At 34.5% G+C, this 18675-nt stretch overlaps 1 protein-coding gene across 8 annotated transcripts in view; it reads right to left on the bottom strand.

The window, feature by feature from the left end:
- LOC149140852 (histone-lysine N-methyltransferase ATX5-like) overlaps positions 1-18675 on the bottom strand; it is a 114571-nt gene that overhangs the window by 66303 nt on the left and 29593 nt on the right. For 2 of the 8 annotated variants that reach the window (XM_089446928.1, XM_089446932.1), the window contains exon 1: positions 1115-1611. The exons of 5 other annotated variants lie outside the window; for them this stretch is intronic. Coding sequence is in view for 1 of the 3 variants with exons in the window: in XM_089446933.1 (XP_089303059.1) it covers positions 1115-1260; positions 1653-1663 (157 nt within the window). In the remaining 2 variants the exon portion in view is untranslated. Of the gene's footprint in view, positions 1-1114; positions 1612-1652; positions 1679-18675 lie in introns of those variants that run through there. One more of the 8 variants, XM_089446933.1, reaches the window with a different exon arrangement.

Raw genomic sequence — 18675 nt, 5'->3', positions numbered from 1 at the left:
AGCAATGTCGCTTGGAACTGTAACAAATAAAAATTATAGGTAAGGTGAAAATACATATTAAAAGCAAGAATTGAGATGGCAACTTCAGTAAATCATTGTCGTCTGTGAAAATGACTGCAACATTCTTCAAATTAGAACTTTTTTGAAATCTCATAAGATAGTCAAATCGATTAACAGCAATGCGTGAAACGCTAGGCAACGCTTAAACTAGTTACCGTAAACGTACACAAGGTGAAAGTAAATTGAATCCAAAATAAATTGCGAATAAAGATTTTGATGTATGATTTAGTAAAAATGGGGAATTCAAACTGTAAGCATGTATTGTTTGAAAAATCCGTGACTTATTGATGTACAGCTGTGACTTACAAATAAGCATGGAAAGTTTTGAGAGGAAAAATATTGTTGAAAGAACAGCTGGAACTACAATTGCATGAAAACAATACAGTTTTAGCGTTTCGTTGAGAAATTGAAAACTAGAGAACAGTGAATTCCTGATGTATGCATATGGAACTTTCAATGATAGATATAGTGTCATCGTTAAATGTTGTGGAGGTCAGCCCAATGTACAGTTTTTAGTCAAAATGGAAATAAAGGTGTAAGTGATCCACAACAAAGAACCTAAGTTTATGCTTAAGTAAATGTTTCTGAACGCCAGTGAATCGAAACAACTAACATTGAGCGAATGTTCGCTAAGAAATCGAGCATTTCAAACACATTAATCCGCAAAATAAAAATTTTATCGAATTTGACCGGCTACCCTTCCCGACTATGCTTCCAGGCATTTCTAAGGCTTCTAAGCAACGAAATGACAGGAACAGAGAACTGGATTTGAATTCAAACAAAAAACTGGAAACTTAAACGGACAGCACGATAAAACAGAATCCTATGGACTTAAAACTAAATGTATGCATAACCAGGCCGATTTTACAATTTTTTCTCTCGATTCAGGGAACCATTAAAGCTACAGAGATTCGCAGTCAAAACCTTTAGAAGGTTACAGAAATTGGTGCAATGTCTTCGTAATAGGCAATTTACACCAAAAACAAGAGGCGCCGTAATCAAACAAAACCAACACAAAAGATACAGAAGATCGACAATTCCCTTCAAACCTCACCTGAATTTTCGCTCTGTGAACGCCTGAAATTTTTCTCTTTACATCTCTGATACCTTACGTTTTCCCCAAGAATGTAAAGTCGTTCGGAGTGCATTCCAGAAGCGAATTTGGCCTCCCAATCAGAAGCAACCCGCAGCTTCCAAGCTCTGCAAATGAGGCAAGAATATATTGTAAAATATGTATGGAACCTAGGCCGTATTTAGCTCCAAAACTGTCCTCTGAATCGCAAAATCCCGGCGCAACCAAGAATAAGCGAATCAGTTAGTTTCAGGCGATGCACTTTTTCATCAATTTGCGTGCGAATTCGACAGAATGCCAAGTTCCCCTTCTCCGCTGCGCCCCGAAGAAGGTGAACACGGCCATGAAAACAGGCACCCACACCAGAGACGATGTAACATACGGCTTATTACGAGTTAACCTCAATATAATAAAATTAGCTTGTGAATATTCAAGGGAGACGCTCTGCTTTTTTAATTTCAAAAACACATTAATTGTCGCTGCTAATGCGAAAGGGTTAAAGGCCTACGAGCTTATATACCTTAGGGGCATAAATAAAAAGACCCTTCTTGCGATATCCCGTGGTACAAACGTTTTGGTCGAGAAAGGGACGGACGGAACTTGAGGAACAATCGATGCTTGTGTCAATTGACGCAAAGACTTTTATTCACAATTCTCCAAGTGATTGTTGGGTTTCTCTTAACTTTTGTTCGGAGCACATATTTATTTATCATCTTCAACTTAAAAAAATAAAATCCAAAGTGAATATATTTATCATAACCGGGTTCAGGCTGTCAACACGGATAGTGAGACAGTAAAATCCTCCTGCTTGTAAGTACTGACAGGTAATAAAAATAATTTATTAAACATAAATAAAAATTCGACACATATCAAAATTAATTAATTAAATAGTGATAAATATTAAAATATATATATATATATATATTATATCAAAGTGATTTATTAAATATAAATGAAAATTAGGGAATAAATTATATTTGTTTTTTCTATTTTAATTTTTATTAAAAGGATAAATGCATATTATATTTTTATCATAAAAATCATATTATTTATTAATATTTCAAATTGAATTAAAAATTTCAAAAGTAAAATATCATATAATTTCAGTTATGAAAGCATTTTTAATTAAATAAAAATAACTTATTTAAACTAAAATATAATAAAGTTATAAAAAAAGTTATTATATTAAAATTATTATAAAAAAATTATTAGATTTGCGCTTTATCAAAGATGAATATTGACCCAATAAAATTGTTTATATAGAATATTATAATGTGATAAAAACATTTATTAAATTTTAAGAATATCCCTTTATAAGTAATTTCCTCTATTTACTTATAGACAAATACACCATCATTGGCACAGGCTCGCATAATGCAAATATGCAGTTAAAAAGACGTAAGTTTCTCTATCAACAAAGCAATAAATTCCTTTCCACACCTCACTTTTCTAGTTAAATTATTTAATTAATTTATGATAAAAGTATGTAGTTAATTTATAATAATATAGTAAATATATTACATAATGGGTTGTTTTTGTGTTTCAAATGGCAAAGTTATAAGTTTATTTCTAACAACAAAATTATTGTATTTTTTTAAATATTTATCATCTAATATTCTTTTATAAAGATAATGAATATTTATGATCTAATTTTATTTTATAAAGATAACACATGTAACGAGGATTAAGAATATTTATGTATAAATGGAGTTATAATTAATAAAAAAATATTTACTTATGAAATGTAGATTAGTTAGTTTGAATGGGGTTTTGTTCTCACCATGTGGAGTGGTTGAGGATGGAAGTAATTTTTAGGGAATTAAACTATCCCAAAAGTTATCCAAGCTAGATGGAGTTTTGCATAAACCTGGGAATAGTATCTTAGTAATAGGTAGATGGTCCTTCCACCCACCATCTCATTAAAGAGTAGATGGTTCTTCCATGTAGCATCTCACTAATAGGTAGATGGTTCTTTAAATGGGTTGGTCCTTGCTTAGGTTCAACCTAGTTATTAAAATATATATATATATATATATATATATATATATAAAATTAAAAAACAACATCTTTTATTCAATATTCAATATTTATATCAGAGAGGGCAGAGTTCAATTAGTGATTGAAGTTATGTGAAATATATGAAGAGAGATCCAATGTTCAAATCCTTGTGACAATTTAGGAGAGGAAAATAGAGAGGCTTACTAATACTTACTTATTATATCTAGTATTCCATATTTATGGCTGAAAAAGGATTATATCTCATAAAATTAGGGACATGGGGAAAATTTATTTTCATATAGATAGAAACTGAGAAGATGAAATAAAAACTAGGAACAAAGCTTGAAACCAATGGTGTGGTAAATGGGTTGATGGGGGATATAAAAGAAGAAATGTGTTTAATGGATAAAAAAGCTTTGAAAAGTCAAGAAAATTGTTACAAGAAAAGTAAATGGAGAACATGTTTTGAAAGAATACAATGATGTTATATAACAAAAAACAAATAATAACACAACCCAAAACAAGTTTACTTGGTTAAGATGTGAAACATAAAGATGAGAATAACCAAAAACATTATGAAAAGAAAAGTAATGTAAGGTATACAAAAAAAAACAAAAAACTAGAGATAAAAATTTAGTGTTTCATCTTATACTATATAGTAAGTATAATTTGCATATCAAACACTAAAATTAATATTTAAGGAAAATTAAAAGATAATGAAATTCATAATTTAAATTGTATTATTATATTATGAACTCTAATTATTGTGATTTCTTATTTTGTTTTCTTTTAAATTATGTAAAATACAAATTTTATTATTTTATATAATTATTATATTTAATAAACAAGTTAATAAAAAAGGCTAAGTCTAAATTTTTTATTTTTTGTTTTTCATAGAAATTTAATAATACAATTTTTAGTAAGGTTATTAATTTTTAATTATTTCATATGTATTTTTAAATATATAAAGAAATTCAAAGTCTTGGAAATACTTAAACTTTATACATTTATTAACTCAAATTTGTTATTTTAATCATTTTTAGTCAATTTTTTAGCAAGCTCATAAAAAATAAACCTTATAAAAAACACATTATTAAATATATTATATAAAACATCATACATATTAACTTTTTTATAAATGTTTCCATTAGACTTATTCCATATTAACAAATTTATTAGACTTAATATCATAGTTGGATATCCTTAACAAGTGAGGGTGATTTCTTTTTATTAAAATCTAACTAAGTATACTCCATGTGAATAACCATTAAGCTCACTCAAGCTATACCATTAAACTCACTCAAACTTTATTTAATATAAAATTTTATTTGTATATATTTATTATTTTCCTCTTCATTATCTCACTTATGAGAAAAAGAGTTTTAACGTTTTACATTAACACTGATAAACAAGGAAACAAAACTATCTACTTGCAGTATTGTCAGCTATATTATAATTATACCAAGTTAGAAGAAAATGTTATTTTAAGTCACAATGATAATCTACATATCACTATCTTATTTATAAGAAAAAGAGTTTTAACATTTTACATTAACACTGATTTAAAAAAAAAAAAAAAAACTAAACTATCTATATACCGAGTTAGAAGAAGAGAAGATGTTATTTTAAGTAACAAAGATAATCTACCCATCATTCTCTTTCTCATTCTCTTTAGGACTCACGAGTAGAGCCAAAATCTAAAATCTTGTTGGGCAGAGATGATCGTGAGAATTATTCTTTTAGAAATTAAATGGTTTTGAATTCTTGCTTTGCAAAGATTAATTTGACAAACATCCATTTAGAAAGTAAATTGTTTTTTGAGTGAGTCGTAAGTTCAAATCAGCGAACCATTGTCTTATATGAGACACTTTAATATTGTCATACGTGTCCAAGGCAATTTGCTCGGTGATTTTAGTAACTTTTAGTAATGAATTCCATAAAATACGAAGATATTGTACTTCATTGCGATGGTATGATTTGTAATAACTCCATTGTGATAAGGGTTGGTGAAGAAAGGGATCGCACTACTCATAGGAGTGGCATTTTAATAGTTTTAACGAGAGGTTTTGTTGCAGAAGCTAATGCATTAAAGATAGTAAAGACATAGCGTGGGAAAGGCATTTAAATATCATGTCATCCAGGTTTTTTAGTTAGTTAATATAGTTATTAATTTGTATGTAATATTGTAATGGATTTGTAGAGTACGGGGAATTTTGATGTGAGTAGTATGGGATAGGTACATATCTAAATATTTAGATACGTAAAATTTGTTTATTTTAGTAATTATTTTAATTAAAAGAATTATTAAAGTAATGATTTTTTATAAGAAAAGTGAGATTCTCAAAGGTTAGTTCAATTGGTTGAGGTTCCATTACTAAAGCATCTTGCCATTGGGAGGTACCGGAGTCGATTCTCTTTGACATCTTTGAGGTTAGGATCTGATTAATTAGGCCAGCAGGATGTGACTCCTTCGGGTGGATCTACCCAGATTTTCCTTGGAAAAAAGAAAAGAAAAGTGAGTTAATCTAATGAAACACAAAGGTTAGTTGTATTAGTGAATTAGATGAATCTAAGCGGTTGATCTCAAGTGGTGTTGAGATTTTATCTCAACATCAATCACTTTGGAGATTAGGGTTGTGGATTTAGTTAATAACTCAAACTTATTAAATGAAGGCTAGGCTAAGGTAGAAGACACATCAATGAGCACAAGACATAGTGAGACACTAAAATCCCAGTGATTGGCCGAAGAAGGACATTCATCCAAGTGTGCAACAACCAAAGGAAGAAAGCAAGGAGCAACAAGAGGGAAAGATCTTCAACAAAGAGATTTTGTCACAATATTAACACGATATCAATGCAAGGAGAGCTATACTATGTCATGTTTATTGATAACTATTTAGGAAAGCCTAGATCTTCTTTATAAAGACCAAGTTTGGGGAGTTCAACGCCTAGCTAGAGAACTAGACAAGTAAGAAAATCAAGTTCTTAAGGTTGGATAATGGGGGTGAGTACACCTCTAATGACTTCAAGTATTTATGTAGAGAGGCAGGGATCAAGAAGGAGATGACAATCTCTTACAACCCTCAGCGAAATGGGTTTGCGAAGAGAAAGAATCACTCCATCATCAGTTTTTCCAATGAAATGATACATCAAATGTTTGATGAATTTTCCAGGAAACTTGGATCTTCTTCATAAAGACCAAGGATGAGGTTTTTAGTTAGTTATGTGAGTTCGAGGCCTAGGTGGAGAACTAAACAGGCAAGAAGATCAAGGTGTTGAGGTCAAATAATGGGTGAGTACACCTCCGACAACTTCAAGGAGGCAGGGATCAAGAGGGAGATAACAATCTTGTACAATCCTCAGCAAAAGGGGTTGTGAAAAGAAATAATCAGTCCGTCATTAGTCTTACTAAGGCAATGATACATGACCAAGATCTATTTCTTTGGGCAGAGACATGTAACATTATAGTCTAAGTGAAAAATTGGAGTCCTCGAAAGATATTAGGGGGAAGACACCTAAGGAAGCTTTCTCGTGGGTGAAGCTAGAGATATGACACATGAGGATCTTTGGTTGCCCAGTATACATTCATATGCATGTGGAGAAGAGGACGAACATGAAGCCTTCAAGAGAGAAGCAGATATTTTTAGGATATAATGAGATCTCAAAAGCTTATAGGATCTTCATATTAGTGTAGAGGGAGACAATTGTGAACAGAGATGTTAAGTTCAAGGAGAACTTACATCTAGAAAGTCTCATGGGTTGCCACTAGTAGTGACAAAGGATGGCGAAAAAGAGGCTCTAAACAAAGAGAAGAATACACAGACTTCCAATTCAAGGAGTTAACTTTCAAGTGTGGATGAGTCAATAGCTCCTTCCAATTCTGTCAGGAGACCCGAATGGTTTGAGCAGACATTAAGAGATGCTCACGAGCATGTAGGGTCTCTGAGGAGAACATTCAAGGAGAGCAAGGCTCCAAAGAATTTTTTGAACTACATGGCATTAATGACTAATGCCATTGAAGAGGTAGCAGACTAGGAGACTTGGAGGAAGTCCATGGGGAAGGATGATGCATGGAACATTGTGCCAAGAATGGAGGGAAAACTAGTTCCAAGTGGGTTTTTAGGAAGTACCTTCCTTGCTAAGGGGGAGTGTTGATGATAATAGCATCAAACAAGTATTTTTGCATAGGTCTAAGTGTCTAGACATGTGGAAGTCGTCCAAATGAATTTTAACCTTAGATATTACTTTAATTAAAGGAATTACTGAAGTAATTTCCTTTTATAAGAAAAAGTAAGTTAATCTAATGAAACACAAAGGTTATATGTAATAGTGAATTAGATGAATCTCAGTCATTGATCTGAAGTTATGATGAGATTTAATCTCGACCATTAGTCACTTTGGAGATTAAGATTGTGGATTTAGTCAATAACTCAAACATATAAATCAAAAGCAAACCTAAGGGAGAAGACACATCTAAATTATGTGCACAAGAAAATAAAATTGTGATATCTCCATGATTAGGTAGAGAACATCCATCCAAATGTGCAAAGTCTAAGCAAAAGAACAAGGGGTAACAAGGGAGAAGGATCCAAATCAACCAACAAGATCAAAGGACAAGTTTGAAAGTTTGATCAACTAGATAAATTCCAGGTTTCGTTTGTTTGTATTTTTTCTTCAGTGGGAATTTATTTTCCCTATTAAGAAAGTCATTATATGTTGAAGAATTTATTAATGAAACAACATATTTGAAAGGAAAATTTCATATGTGTGTTCGTGCATGAAATTGGTTTTCTTGCTTCTACTAAATTACTTTTTTTGCTAATTAAAATCCCAATAGTTACTAGGAAATTAGTTATCATTTATTGGGATTAGAAAATTAACAGTGATGGAAATAATAAATTGTAATGTGTTGATTCAATGTCTTGGTTTATGTGTTTATTATCTTACTTAGCATATTCTAAGAATGGTTTGTGTTTATTTCTCTTAGAATATGTCAAAAATGGTTTTGTTGCATCATCGTTTTAAAGGGTGTACTCAACACAAATATCTCTTACAATGTAATATCCAAATTGAAAACATCATTACGACTTGGATGTAATTCCATAATCCATAATAAAGACAAAAGAGGAAGTTGGTGTGCACACCAAGAAGCGTTACACTCCCACATATGGAGCCTTGAAGCGTGTATGCAAATTTTCATTGATTAATACCCAACAATGTTGGTAAACAAGTATTCTCACAAAATGTGCTTAATAGTCTCTAATTTGAAAAGTGTGACAAAACCTAGGCGCACTAGGTGCAATTCAAGTGCATGATAAAAGTTAGGAATGCTAAGTATAGTTTAATTGCGTGACAATAAGCACACATAGAGACTACTATAAGCACACAAGTGGAGAGAGTGTGTGACTGAAAATAAAAATAAAATAAACAAAACAAAACACAAATTTAAACAAAAAAAGAAGAAGAAGAAGATTACTATTGAAAAGTCAAGGAAGTTGAAAAATGGTTAAGGAAAGCTAAAGAGTCAACTTGGATTTGAGGAGTTGAAGAAGGAAGTTAAAGAGTTACAAATGGAGATGAACAATTAATAAATACAATGGTAACCTAGAGGATAGGGTTAACCTAGATTAAGAGATAGAGTTAAAGATAAAGAGTTGGTTGAGTCATAATAAAGCATTGAGAAGCATGACTATAAATGTGTATTTGGATCAATGTCGATCAATATCACTAATGAGAGCGAGAAGACTATTTACCTATACTATGCATATTGATTTTGTGATGTTAATATGAATTATTCTTAATTTTCTTATAATATATACTAGTTATCATTATAGCCAAGGGTTGTTACACATATTCTGATGCAAGTGTAAGAATTGAATATTATTTGAACCCATTATGTGAACACCATTACATCAAAATGAATGTCCTTTGAATCGAAATACTTGTGCTTTTCTTATTTGCTAGACTCAATAAAAAAAGATAAACCAAGCACAAAAGATATTCATTATTTCTTTCATAAGAGACAGATTTTCTCTACTTGGAGTGCCAACATGTTGACTACAATGTGGCATTATGGCACCTCTAAAAATGCAACTAGAGTAAGTGTGACCTACTTAGATAGTCATCGATTTGTTCCCAATCACATCCCTACATGCAACACCACCAATGTAACCATAACCCCCAACATAATAACCCCCATTAATGCTTCAATTTGCTATCAATAGACCTCTTCATTGGAATGTTGAAATGTGTATGCAATGCAAGTCATGTCCCCATGACCATCGATAGCATTGCAGTGTTTCAAATGTAGAAAATGAAAACTTAAAACATGCAATTCCTAATTTTTCAAATCTAATGTAAAAGAATGTATTACTTATGGACCATCTAATAGTAAATTTAATAATTTTACAAAAAAGCTAAATACAAACATCAATTATATTAAAGTGATTCTAATCAATAAAGCAAAAATATACCATATCCAAAAACAAACATCTTACACATTGCAAATGTGTATATTAACACCAAAGCAAATAGTAACCATTCCAAACTTGACCTACTTCCCCTCATAATTTGTGTTTATGATAAAACATTCCAAAGTCGATACATTTTTATGATAATCCACTGCAGATGATACAATTTCCTCGAAGACGTTTTCCACCATGTAGTCGAGGACAATGTATCAACCCCCTTCGATCTCCCTTGTGCACTATTCCCTTTGGCGCTCATATGATTCCTTGCATTCATATTGTTTGTGTGCTCTATTTTTCATTTTAGTTTGTTGTTTTTGTGCACTTCAATGAACTTGTACGTTTGTACCAACAACTAGCAAGGCATTCTCTTTTGTGCTTAGCAAATTGTGCGTCGATTAATGCAAATCAAAAAGGGCGGATGATGCTAGTCACTAAAGAACAGAGACAATTCATCAAAAAACCAATATTGTGGTTTTATTACAAACTGGAATTTTGCCTCAATATAAGACAATGATGTCATATGAAATGATATTTTAATGTCCACGAGACTAAAAATAGTCTATGGGACCACCAATCTCCCTGTTTTTCGCCTTTAGCAATTCAATCATTTTCCTATTTAAATTGATGATGAGTTGGCCCAACCTTCTAACAGTCCCCTCATTGAAAAGACAATGCCAAGGAACTGATGCTAACATATTTCCATAATTGTCCCTAATGTCTCTAAAAGTATCACATTCCAAAATTAAATGTTTTTTGGATTTCACTACCCCAGACATGCAAAATGTACACACTCGTTCTTCCCAAACTTCTTTAGGTCTTTTCCACTGTCTTGTTTCACACCGAAGTTGATTCAAGTTAGTTCTTAATCGAACAATAAGAATCTTTGCCCTCCACGAAATGCTAGCTCCAATGTACTCTTTTTGTTGGAGATCACAAGTGGCGTTGAATTCCTCAATATAGTACTTCTTCTTTCTACCCAACTCTTTTCCCCATATACATTTACGTAACTTCTTCGTAACAAAATTCTTTAGCTCCTTGTTATTTGTGGGACAGGCACTGAGGTAGATATTCCATTTTTGTATCCATGTGTAGTTTTGTTTCATCCACGTTTTCTTTCTTTGACTCATTCCTTCATTGAAGATAACATTAGGCCATCTACCTACACCCATTTGCTCAATTCTTTTTAGATATCTTATGAGACGCACCATTGCAATTGCCTCAATGGGAGTTGCTCATGTTTCACTCAACATTATCTCGTAAGGAACAAAACTTTTTATTTTGAACTTGCTCATGATCAAACGTTTTTGAATTTTCTCAAATTGTTTCCATTTTGAGATTGGGGTGTTGCTAGCCCACAATTCACACCCATATAGCATCACTGGACAAACTAGGAGTCCAAAAACCCTTTAATCATTTTCCATTCCCATAACTCTGTCTCTCTGCACTTGTTTTGAAGAGCATATAATGCTTTTCACCCTCCTAAAATTATCTTCTTTCTGCAATCCTTTGAATTAAGTTTGTTGTTGAAATCAATCATGAGGTACTTGTACTCATTTACTTATTCAAGAATGTTGCCTTCAAAGAAGAACATATGTTGGCTCTGCTTCCTTTTATTAGAGAAAATCATTATTTTGGTCTTGCTAGTATTGACTTGCATCCCCACTGCTCTACAAAACTACTCAAGCGCATATAAGTGCATCTTCAATGTATGGGTCGATTTAGCAATCAATACCAGGTCATCAACATATAAGAGAAGCTTTATCACAAACTCCCCCAATTGAACACCATCTCCCCCTTGCAGATTTAGCCACTCTTCAAGTTTATCAATATATAAACCAAAAAGAGTAGGGGATAACGGGCAGCCTTGCCTGACTCCAATGTCACTTCTAAAGCTTTCTAAAATGTTTGTTGAAGTTCTAATTTTGACTTTCACATCTTCATAAAGCATATGGACAAATAATGCAAAGGAATTTCAAGTTCTTCCATTCTATGCCACAACTTATCTCTAAGGATTGTATCAAATGCCTTTTTGAAGTCAACAAAACAACAAAATACTTCTTCTTTGTCTCCCCAAACCTTTTCAATAATGTGTCTCAATGTGATACCATGATCCATTGTAGAATGCTTCAGCCTAAAACTTGTTTGCCCTTTTTCCCTCTTTTCTATTACTTCTTGGCACTTACTAATTCTATTTTTTACCATGCCGCTGAAAAACTTTGCAAAGAAAGAATTAATCTGTTAGGTCCCTATACTACTAGTGTAACCCCTTATTGTTTGAGATTTATCAATTGGCTAAAGAAGATGTTACTCTTTGTATCCTCATAATGTGCTATCATTTCTTCCGTGAAAATTGACCAAGTGATAAGTGTTTTACGAGAACAAAGCCCTTTATACCATAAAAATTGATTCGGTTCTAAATATAAAGATGCAATATGTACCTTTTGTAACAGTGGTACACCATGTAGATTAAAATATTGCTCCATCTGTAGTATCCAATTTACTGGATCCTTGCCATCAAACTTCCTCATATCATTTTTTCTTGATTTTAGGAGCTCGATCTTGAAACAACTGTAACTCTATAATTTCAGATCTCCAAGTTTTGAAATTGCGTCCTGCAATGGCCCTCTGAGTCCTCTTTCTAACTCCACAAGTCTGATCAATATTGGATTCTGCAAGGAAGAGTTATGTCAAATCTTCCACGATGACCTGATTATAGATTGGTTTAGTAGAGCGAACTTGTACGAAGTGCCACGTGTCATTATTTCAACCTTAGGACCTGAAACCCATACACAGAAAACTACAGTTCGTCCTCTTTCTACAACTTCTCCCGTTGAGAATATGTGGCAATATCTTGCTTAAAAGATGCATATGGATCGTTGTTGTCTAACCCCCTTATTTTTGTAAGTTTTTGAGACTTGGGGGGCAAAATAGCATGTTGCAATTCTTATGTGATTCTCATTCTTTGATATTTTGAACCATAAATATTGTTTATTTTCATCTTCTTTCATTAATTGAATGTAACAACCTTCTTTTTCTTTCACTAAAACTAGTATTCCCCCATACCCTTTGCCATTTCCTGCTACCTTATTCCAAACTGCTAACTTTAAATAACCATCAAACATAGGAGTTTGCAACCATAATGCTCATGAGTTTCCGTGAGACAAATTATGCCTTTGCCTTCTGCAATAGGCCCTAACCTAGGTCCCCTCCTCCAAGGGTAACCTCTACAATTCAAACAAACTAGACTTAGGTAGACCTGGGTAGGATTTGACTGCTACGCGGTTTGGCACATAAGACTCAAATTTGAGTCTTCACCCCTTTTCATCCATGTTGATCTTGTTGTTTTCCTCCCTATTATAGAATTACCTGTTTTTTCTTTATTGCTAGTTTGTTGCCCTGTTTTGCCATGAAGCCCAAACACTGCTATAATTGCTTTACCATTGTACAACCATGCCCTTTTCCCTTCATTTCTTGTTGCTCTAATTTTCTCCACTTCTTCCTTTCTCTCCTTTTGTTGTTTGCTGGTTAAATATTCATCTGGGAAGAAGCACGAACCTTTCAAGAGTTTTTCTTTCTTAAGGATTGGTGTTTGTCTTACACATTTTACATGATGACTTTTATGGGTTGAGGCTTCTCTTCACATATCTTTCCCACCCTCCTTGCTTGGCAAATTTTCCTTTTCCAATGTAGTTTCTCTTTCAGAAAGTCCCTTGTCAAATTGAGAGTACCTTTCATTCTTCCCATAAGTCCCTTGTCAAATTGAGAGTACCTTTCATTCTTGGTTGGTGTCGACTCATCTCCCTAGAGGTAAAGGCTAGACAAAAGGAAAAGAATGAAGGATGATACTAATAATGAGGATTCCAATATAAGGGATGGTGGAACATTGCTTGTCAAGAAGTGGTAGAACATGCACGGTGATCCTACCGCACAACTACAACATTTGGCAACATGGATGCTTTCACAACTGGTGTAACTTTTCTTCTATATAAAGGTGTTTAGCAACTAATTTAGTTCATTGTTTTGGACCTTTCGATCTTTATATTTCAATGTGTAGATGCCCTAATAGTTGTAAACTAAGTCACCTGACACGGGGATTCGAGACACCTATGATTCGAGATTCGTGGTGTCAGATTCAGACACGCTGACCCCCCGGAACAGGACACGTTAGGACACGTTATATATTATTTTATTAAGATATATATATATATATATATATATATATATATATATATATTAAAAATTAGATATTATCATATTTCTTACACAAATTTTAATTAATGATACAAATTTATTGATTTCAAACATAGATCTTCATCTATAGCTATTAGCATGCATAGTACATACAAAATTCAAATAAATGTCAGTGGTAATGGTCACATAAATGATAAATCTATTAAAAATTTAAATCATGATTCATAATTCATAATTGAAAGACAACTTACAACTACAAGATAGTAAGATAAACACACTGACAACTGTAGTTTTCTCATTAAGTCATCAAATCAAAATGTGTTACATAGGTAGTGTTGGTGCAATGCCAATGGCAAATAGAAATAGAAAATATAAAACAACTACAGGTATACAAGCCTCAAGGCATCAATCAGCATCATTGTCCCCATCATCATGGTCCCCATTGCTCTCCTCTGCATCCTCCTCCTCCCTTGTATCCATAGTCGCCTCTGCATCTGCTGGTATGGATGTTGACCCCTCTAAGTCATCAAATCTAACAGGCTCTAGCACTGGATCACTAAGATCCATGTTGGCCAATGCCAACTCAACAGTGGTGTCCAGACCCATATCATCAGGAAAGACATCCCACATCTTTGTCTTTCCCCTCAACCACTCTTCCCTCTGCCTGTAAATAAAACGAAGGTTGGTGTGCACATACACCATTGTCTCTACCCTGGACTGCTCAAGCCTGCTCTTCTTCACACTACACAAATTCCCATATGTGCTCCAATTCCTCTCGCAACAAGAGGATGAAGTCACCTGAGAGAGGAGCCTCATGGCTAACTGCTGAAGAGGAGGGCTTGTTGCCCCATGATTTGCCCACCAAGAATAGGGCTTCTTAGCCCCCCTGTCTCTAATCACATCATAACCTCCAAATCGACCACTGCCAGTGGAAAACTCTGCAAAGGCATCCTCCACCTCAGCAAGCAATGCACTATCCTGATAAATCCGCTTGAATGCCTCTTTCCTCCCCTGTGAGATTTCACCATCCATGTGAGGAGGGAATCTGCAGGAAGGTCCACCATTCAGCCACTCATGGCTGTAGTATTTGGGGTTCAATGAGTGAGCCAAATAATGTAAAGGTGTACAATTCTTGTCCCATCTGCTGACAAGAATATCATGTATGGTATCACAGAAGGCAGAGGCTGATGTCTCATACTCGGGGCACTCACTCTGTAGAATAATGCTCCTCACAGACTCAATCATGGAATCCCATCCCTCATAAACCTCTCCTAGGATGGGTTTGTCTGTATCTGCAACTCGAAGCAAAGAAATGATAGGGTCCATGATCCGAATAATTAGATCTACCCTCTCCCACCAAGCATCATCTAGCACTGTGTCCTTCACTCTTTTAGAGGCTGCCTGATCTGTCTTTCTCCAAAAAGACCAAAACTCAGAAATAACCATGGACCTAAGAGCGGTCTTGACCCCCCTCAACCTCTTCAACATCATGAATGAATATGCAAACCGTGTATCAGCAATCTTCAACAATGATAGATTGTTGTACTCCTTGTAGATAGTGAGGGCATTTGTATGATTTTGCACAAAGTTACGGATATGTCTCGCATCCTCAATAATGCTTCCAATCCAAAGCACATCAGAAGCAATGGATTTCAGTGCTAAGTTCAATGAATGGACAATGCAAGGTGTCCAAAACACTTATGGATATTTAGCTTCCACAATCATGCCAGCAACCTTGCAAACAGGTGCATTATCTGTAATGATTTGCACACAAGAATCAACACCTACAACTTTCAACAACTTTAATAAATAACTCACCCATAAATTGTGCATCCTTGTATTCGCCAAGTGTATCCACTGCTTTCATGAAAACTGGACCATTCAAGGAAGACACCATGAAGTTGATGATTGGGTGTCGTGCTGGATCTGTCCATCCATCAGAAACAATGCTAATCCTAGATGTTGGCCATGTTGCCACAATAGGCTCAAGCATTTCTTGCACCTCTTTTTTGCCTTCGTCAACAATGTGGTTCTCAGCTTCTCTGACCCAGGAGGCACATACCCTGATGGAGCCCCTTGAGTTAGAGCTCGGCACATCTCAACAAATAAAGGTGAACGTGCAACATTAAATGATATGAAGTTTTGATAGAAGAAGAAGGCAATGGTGAGATCAAGCTCTTCCCATCTCTCTTTTTGGAAAATCTTGTCCATTGGACCAAGTGCTCTTCTTTTTTATGCTTGTCCCCCAATAGAAGTAGAACTCTCAAATGGAAATTTGGTGTTGGATTTCCTCAAAAATGGAAGGGGGTCTTCATTCTTGGGTATTTTTTATTTTGAAGCCAATGCCACATGTTCCATACCAACATTGGCCTCCTTTTGCAATTCTTTTCCCTTTTGTGAAGTAATAGCTCTACAAGATCCAATCCCACAACCAGGTAAAGCCAACAAATGTGATTTCACACAGTAATATGTGTTTTTGAAAGAAATGTTACAAAAACTGCATTTCCATTGCACATTGCCTCCTCCCTTTCCCTTGTTGTCTGGCCCATCCTTTCTTGTGACATATTTCCACAATGGATATTTATCATTGTCTTTAAGTTCTCTTCCCTCAACATTACTTGCAGCAGACTCTGATGATATTGGGGGGGGAAGGGCATCTCTACCCATGACATTCTTGCCCTTCCTTTGCCCCCTAACTGCTGCCTTTGATTGAGCCATGTACACTGTTACCTATAAAAAAAATGAACAAACTTACAAAGCATGCAAAAATTTGTAAATAAAAAATGAAAATCATATACAAACTACTGTAAAAAATGCAAAAAAATGGAGGTGAAATGCCAGTCTTAGAACAGAGACAGTTTTAGCATGTCTTTTGGAAATTCAAGGTTGCAAAAGACATGCCAAGCTCATATAGGATTTCAGTGTATTTGGGCAGCCAAGTTTTCTCCAAGATTGCAGTTTGATCCTGTGGAAGGAGAGGCCGAGGATGAGTGTGACTGACTAGTACAGTGACTAGTAATTTAGTTGTAGACTGTAGTATGAATTATTGACAGACTTTGGGTTAAATCCATATATAAGGACCTGGTTTCATGTTTACCAAATATGAATAGAAATGCAATTTCCTTGTGTACTACTGCTCCTAATAGCCAAATGCTATAACTGCATTAGGAAGTAAAACTGTGAGAAATATAAATTAAGGGATTCTATTGATTTTATTTATCTACCTATTACTGTATCTTTATGGTCATTAAAGATACTTGAAAAAGTGTTGGAATTTTGGTGCAATATTCTCTTATTTTCTTAAACCCTAAGGGAAAAAAATCCCCTCAGGACATTACACCACCTAACACAATGTTAATCTGGTCACTGACTGTGCATTAATCAATTTTAAGTGTCACAATATTCAAGATTTGAAACATCGATTCTCTGTGATCAAAATGTTTACAATGCCAAGGTTTCCATCAATCCAACAGTGATCATACCACAGAGGATATACCAAATGGCAAATAGCAATGCCTCAGTTTTAGAAAAGCAATTGTGATATGCAACTATGCCAATAAATAAGATTTTCCCACTATCTTAAGATCAGAAAACTCTGTTCTGAATACGCAAATCCAAGGAAGTTTCGTTATAAGTATAACCCTTCTTTGCTGCGATTGGAGTGGTTGACCGTTGAATAATAGTGTGATTGGAGTAGTTTCGTTATCCAAGTAAGTTGAGGCCCTTGTAGATGGAGATTGAGGATTGTCAAAGGGCTTGACTGGTAATGGAGCTACTCAACGTAAACTATAAACACTGAAGTTTGAACAGTGAGATTAGAACTTACCTGGTGGACTGGTGGTCGATTTTCCTTGTTGAATGCTCTACTCCTTGCTGCAACAACACAAATCACTTGCCAACAGCACAAATCACTTGCCAAATGAAAATATTAATGAGCAAACACGCCCTTTTCATTCTCGCACTGAGCTTAGCGAGTCCTGGAAACCGGACACATGTCCCAAAATCGCGACACGCTTTTGAAAATCGCAACACGACCTCGGATTCGACGTGTCATGTGATTTGGACACGAATCCGGACCGAATCGTGTCAGATTCGCTGGATTCGGGATTCGTAGGGGGTTTAGGACAAATCCGGTGACTTAGGTTGTAAACATAACTATTTATCATGTTGGTTAATAATTGCTAAATAACCTATTTCATTCCATAAATTAATAGTCTACTTTTTATTATATGAATTTAAAAAGTCAAAAATTTACATGTATTTGATAAAATTAAAATTTTAAATAATTGACATTTTAATTTATGAATATACACAATTTTTTTTTTTATATCTTTTACAATTAGTTTAAAATTTTAAATGTATTTTTTTAATATAAATACAATATACTGTATAAAAATAAAACAAACAAGGAGAATTTTGAAGGATGCTACCAACGGTCCCGCCTCGATTTTTGTTGTGCAAGGGGTCCCATGTAACATGGGTGTTAAACTCTTGCCCACATGCATGTTAAGGCTCCTATCAAACCTAAACATCCGTTCCTCACCGAACCAAGCCACAAAGCCCTATGGCATAGATATCTCCTGTAACCATAATCTTTTGTAAGCGCTCCTCAGCACATCTTCACTGCTGGCTGGCCTCCAATTTTTCACTTACGGTCACCAAGGCGGCATTGCAGTGTTCAATGGAATTCCTAAAACCTGTCAACTAATTCTATGCGCAATTGAGACAAACAGATCAAAAAAACTGCCACGTATTGGTTTTTGCGGGACTATTGACCGCTGACTCAATGGAGTCTGCAAAGCGTTGGAGAACGTGGAGCTCCTGTATCATTGGCACTTTAAACTATTTCGCCCTTGACTTCGACCTTTCTTCGTGACTTTGGTT

Source organism: Pinus tabuliformis, chromosome X (assembly GCF_031772625.1).
Source record: "Pinus tabuliformis cultivar Carrire ecotype Pingquan chromosome X, CPIR1, whole genome shotgun sequence".
Classification (NCBI taxonomy): Eukaryota; Viridiplantae; Streptophyta; class Pinopsida; order Pinales; family Pinaceae; genus Pinus; species Pinus tabuliformis.
The sequence above is the reverse complement of the archived record's forward strand: the minus strand, read 5'-3'. Positions and strand labels throughout refer to the sequence as shown.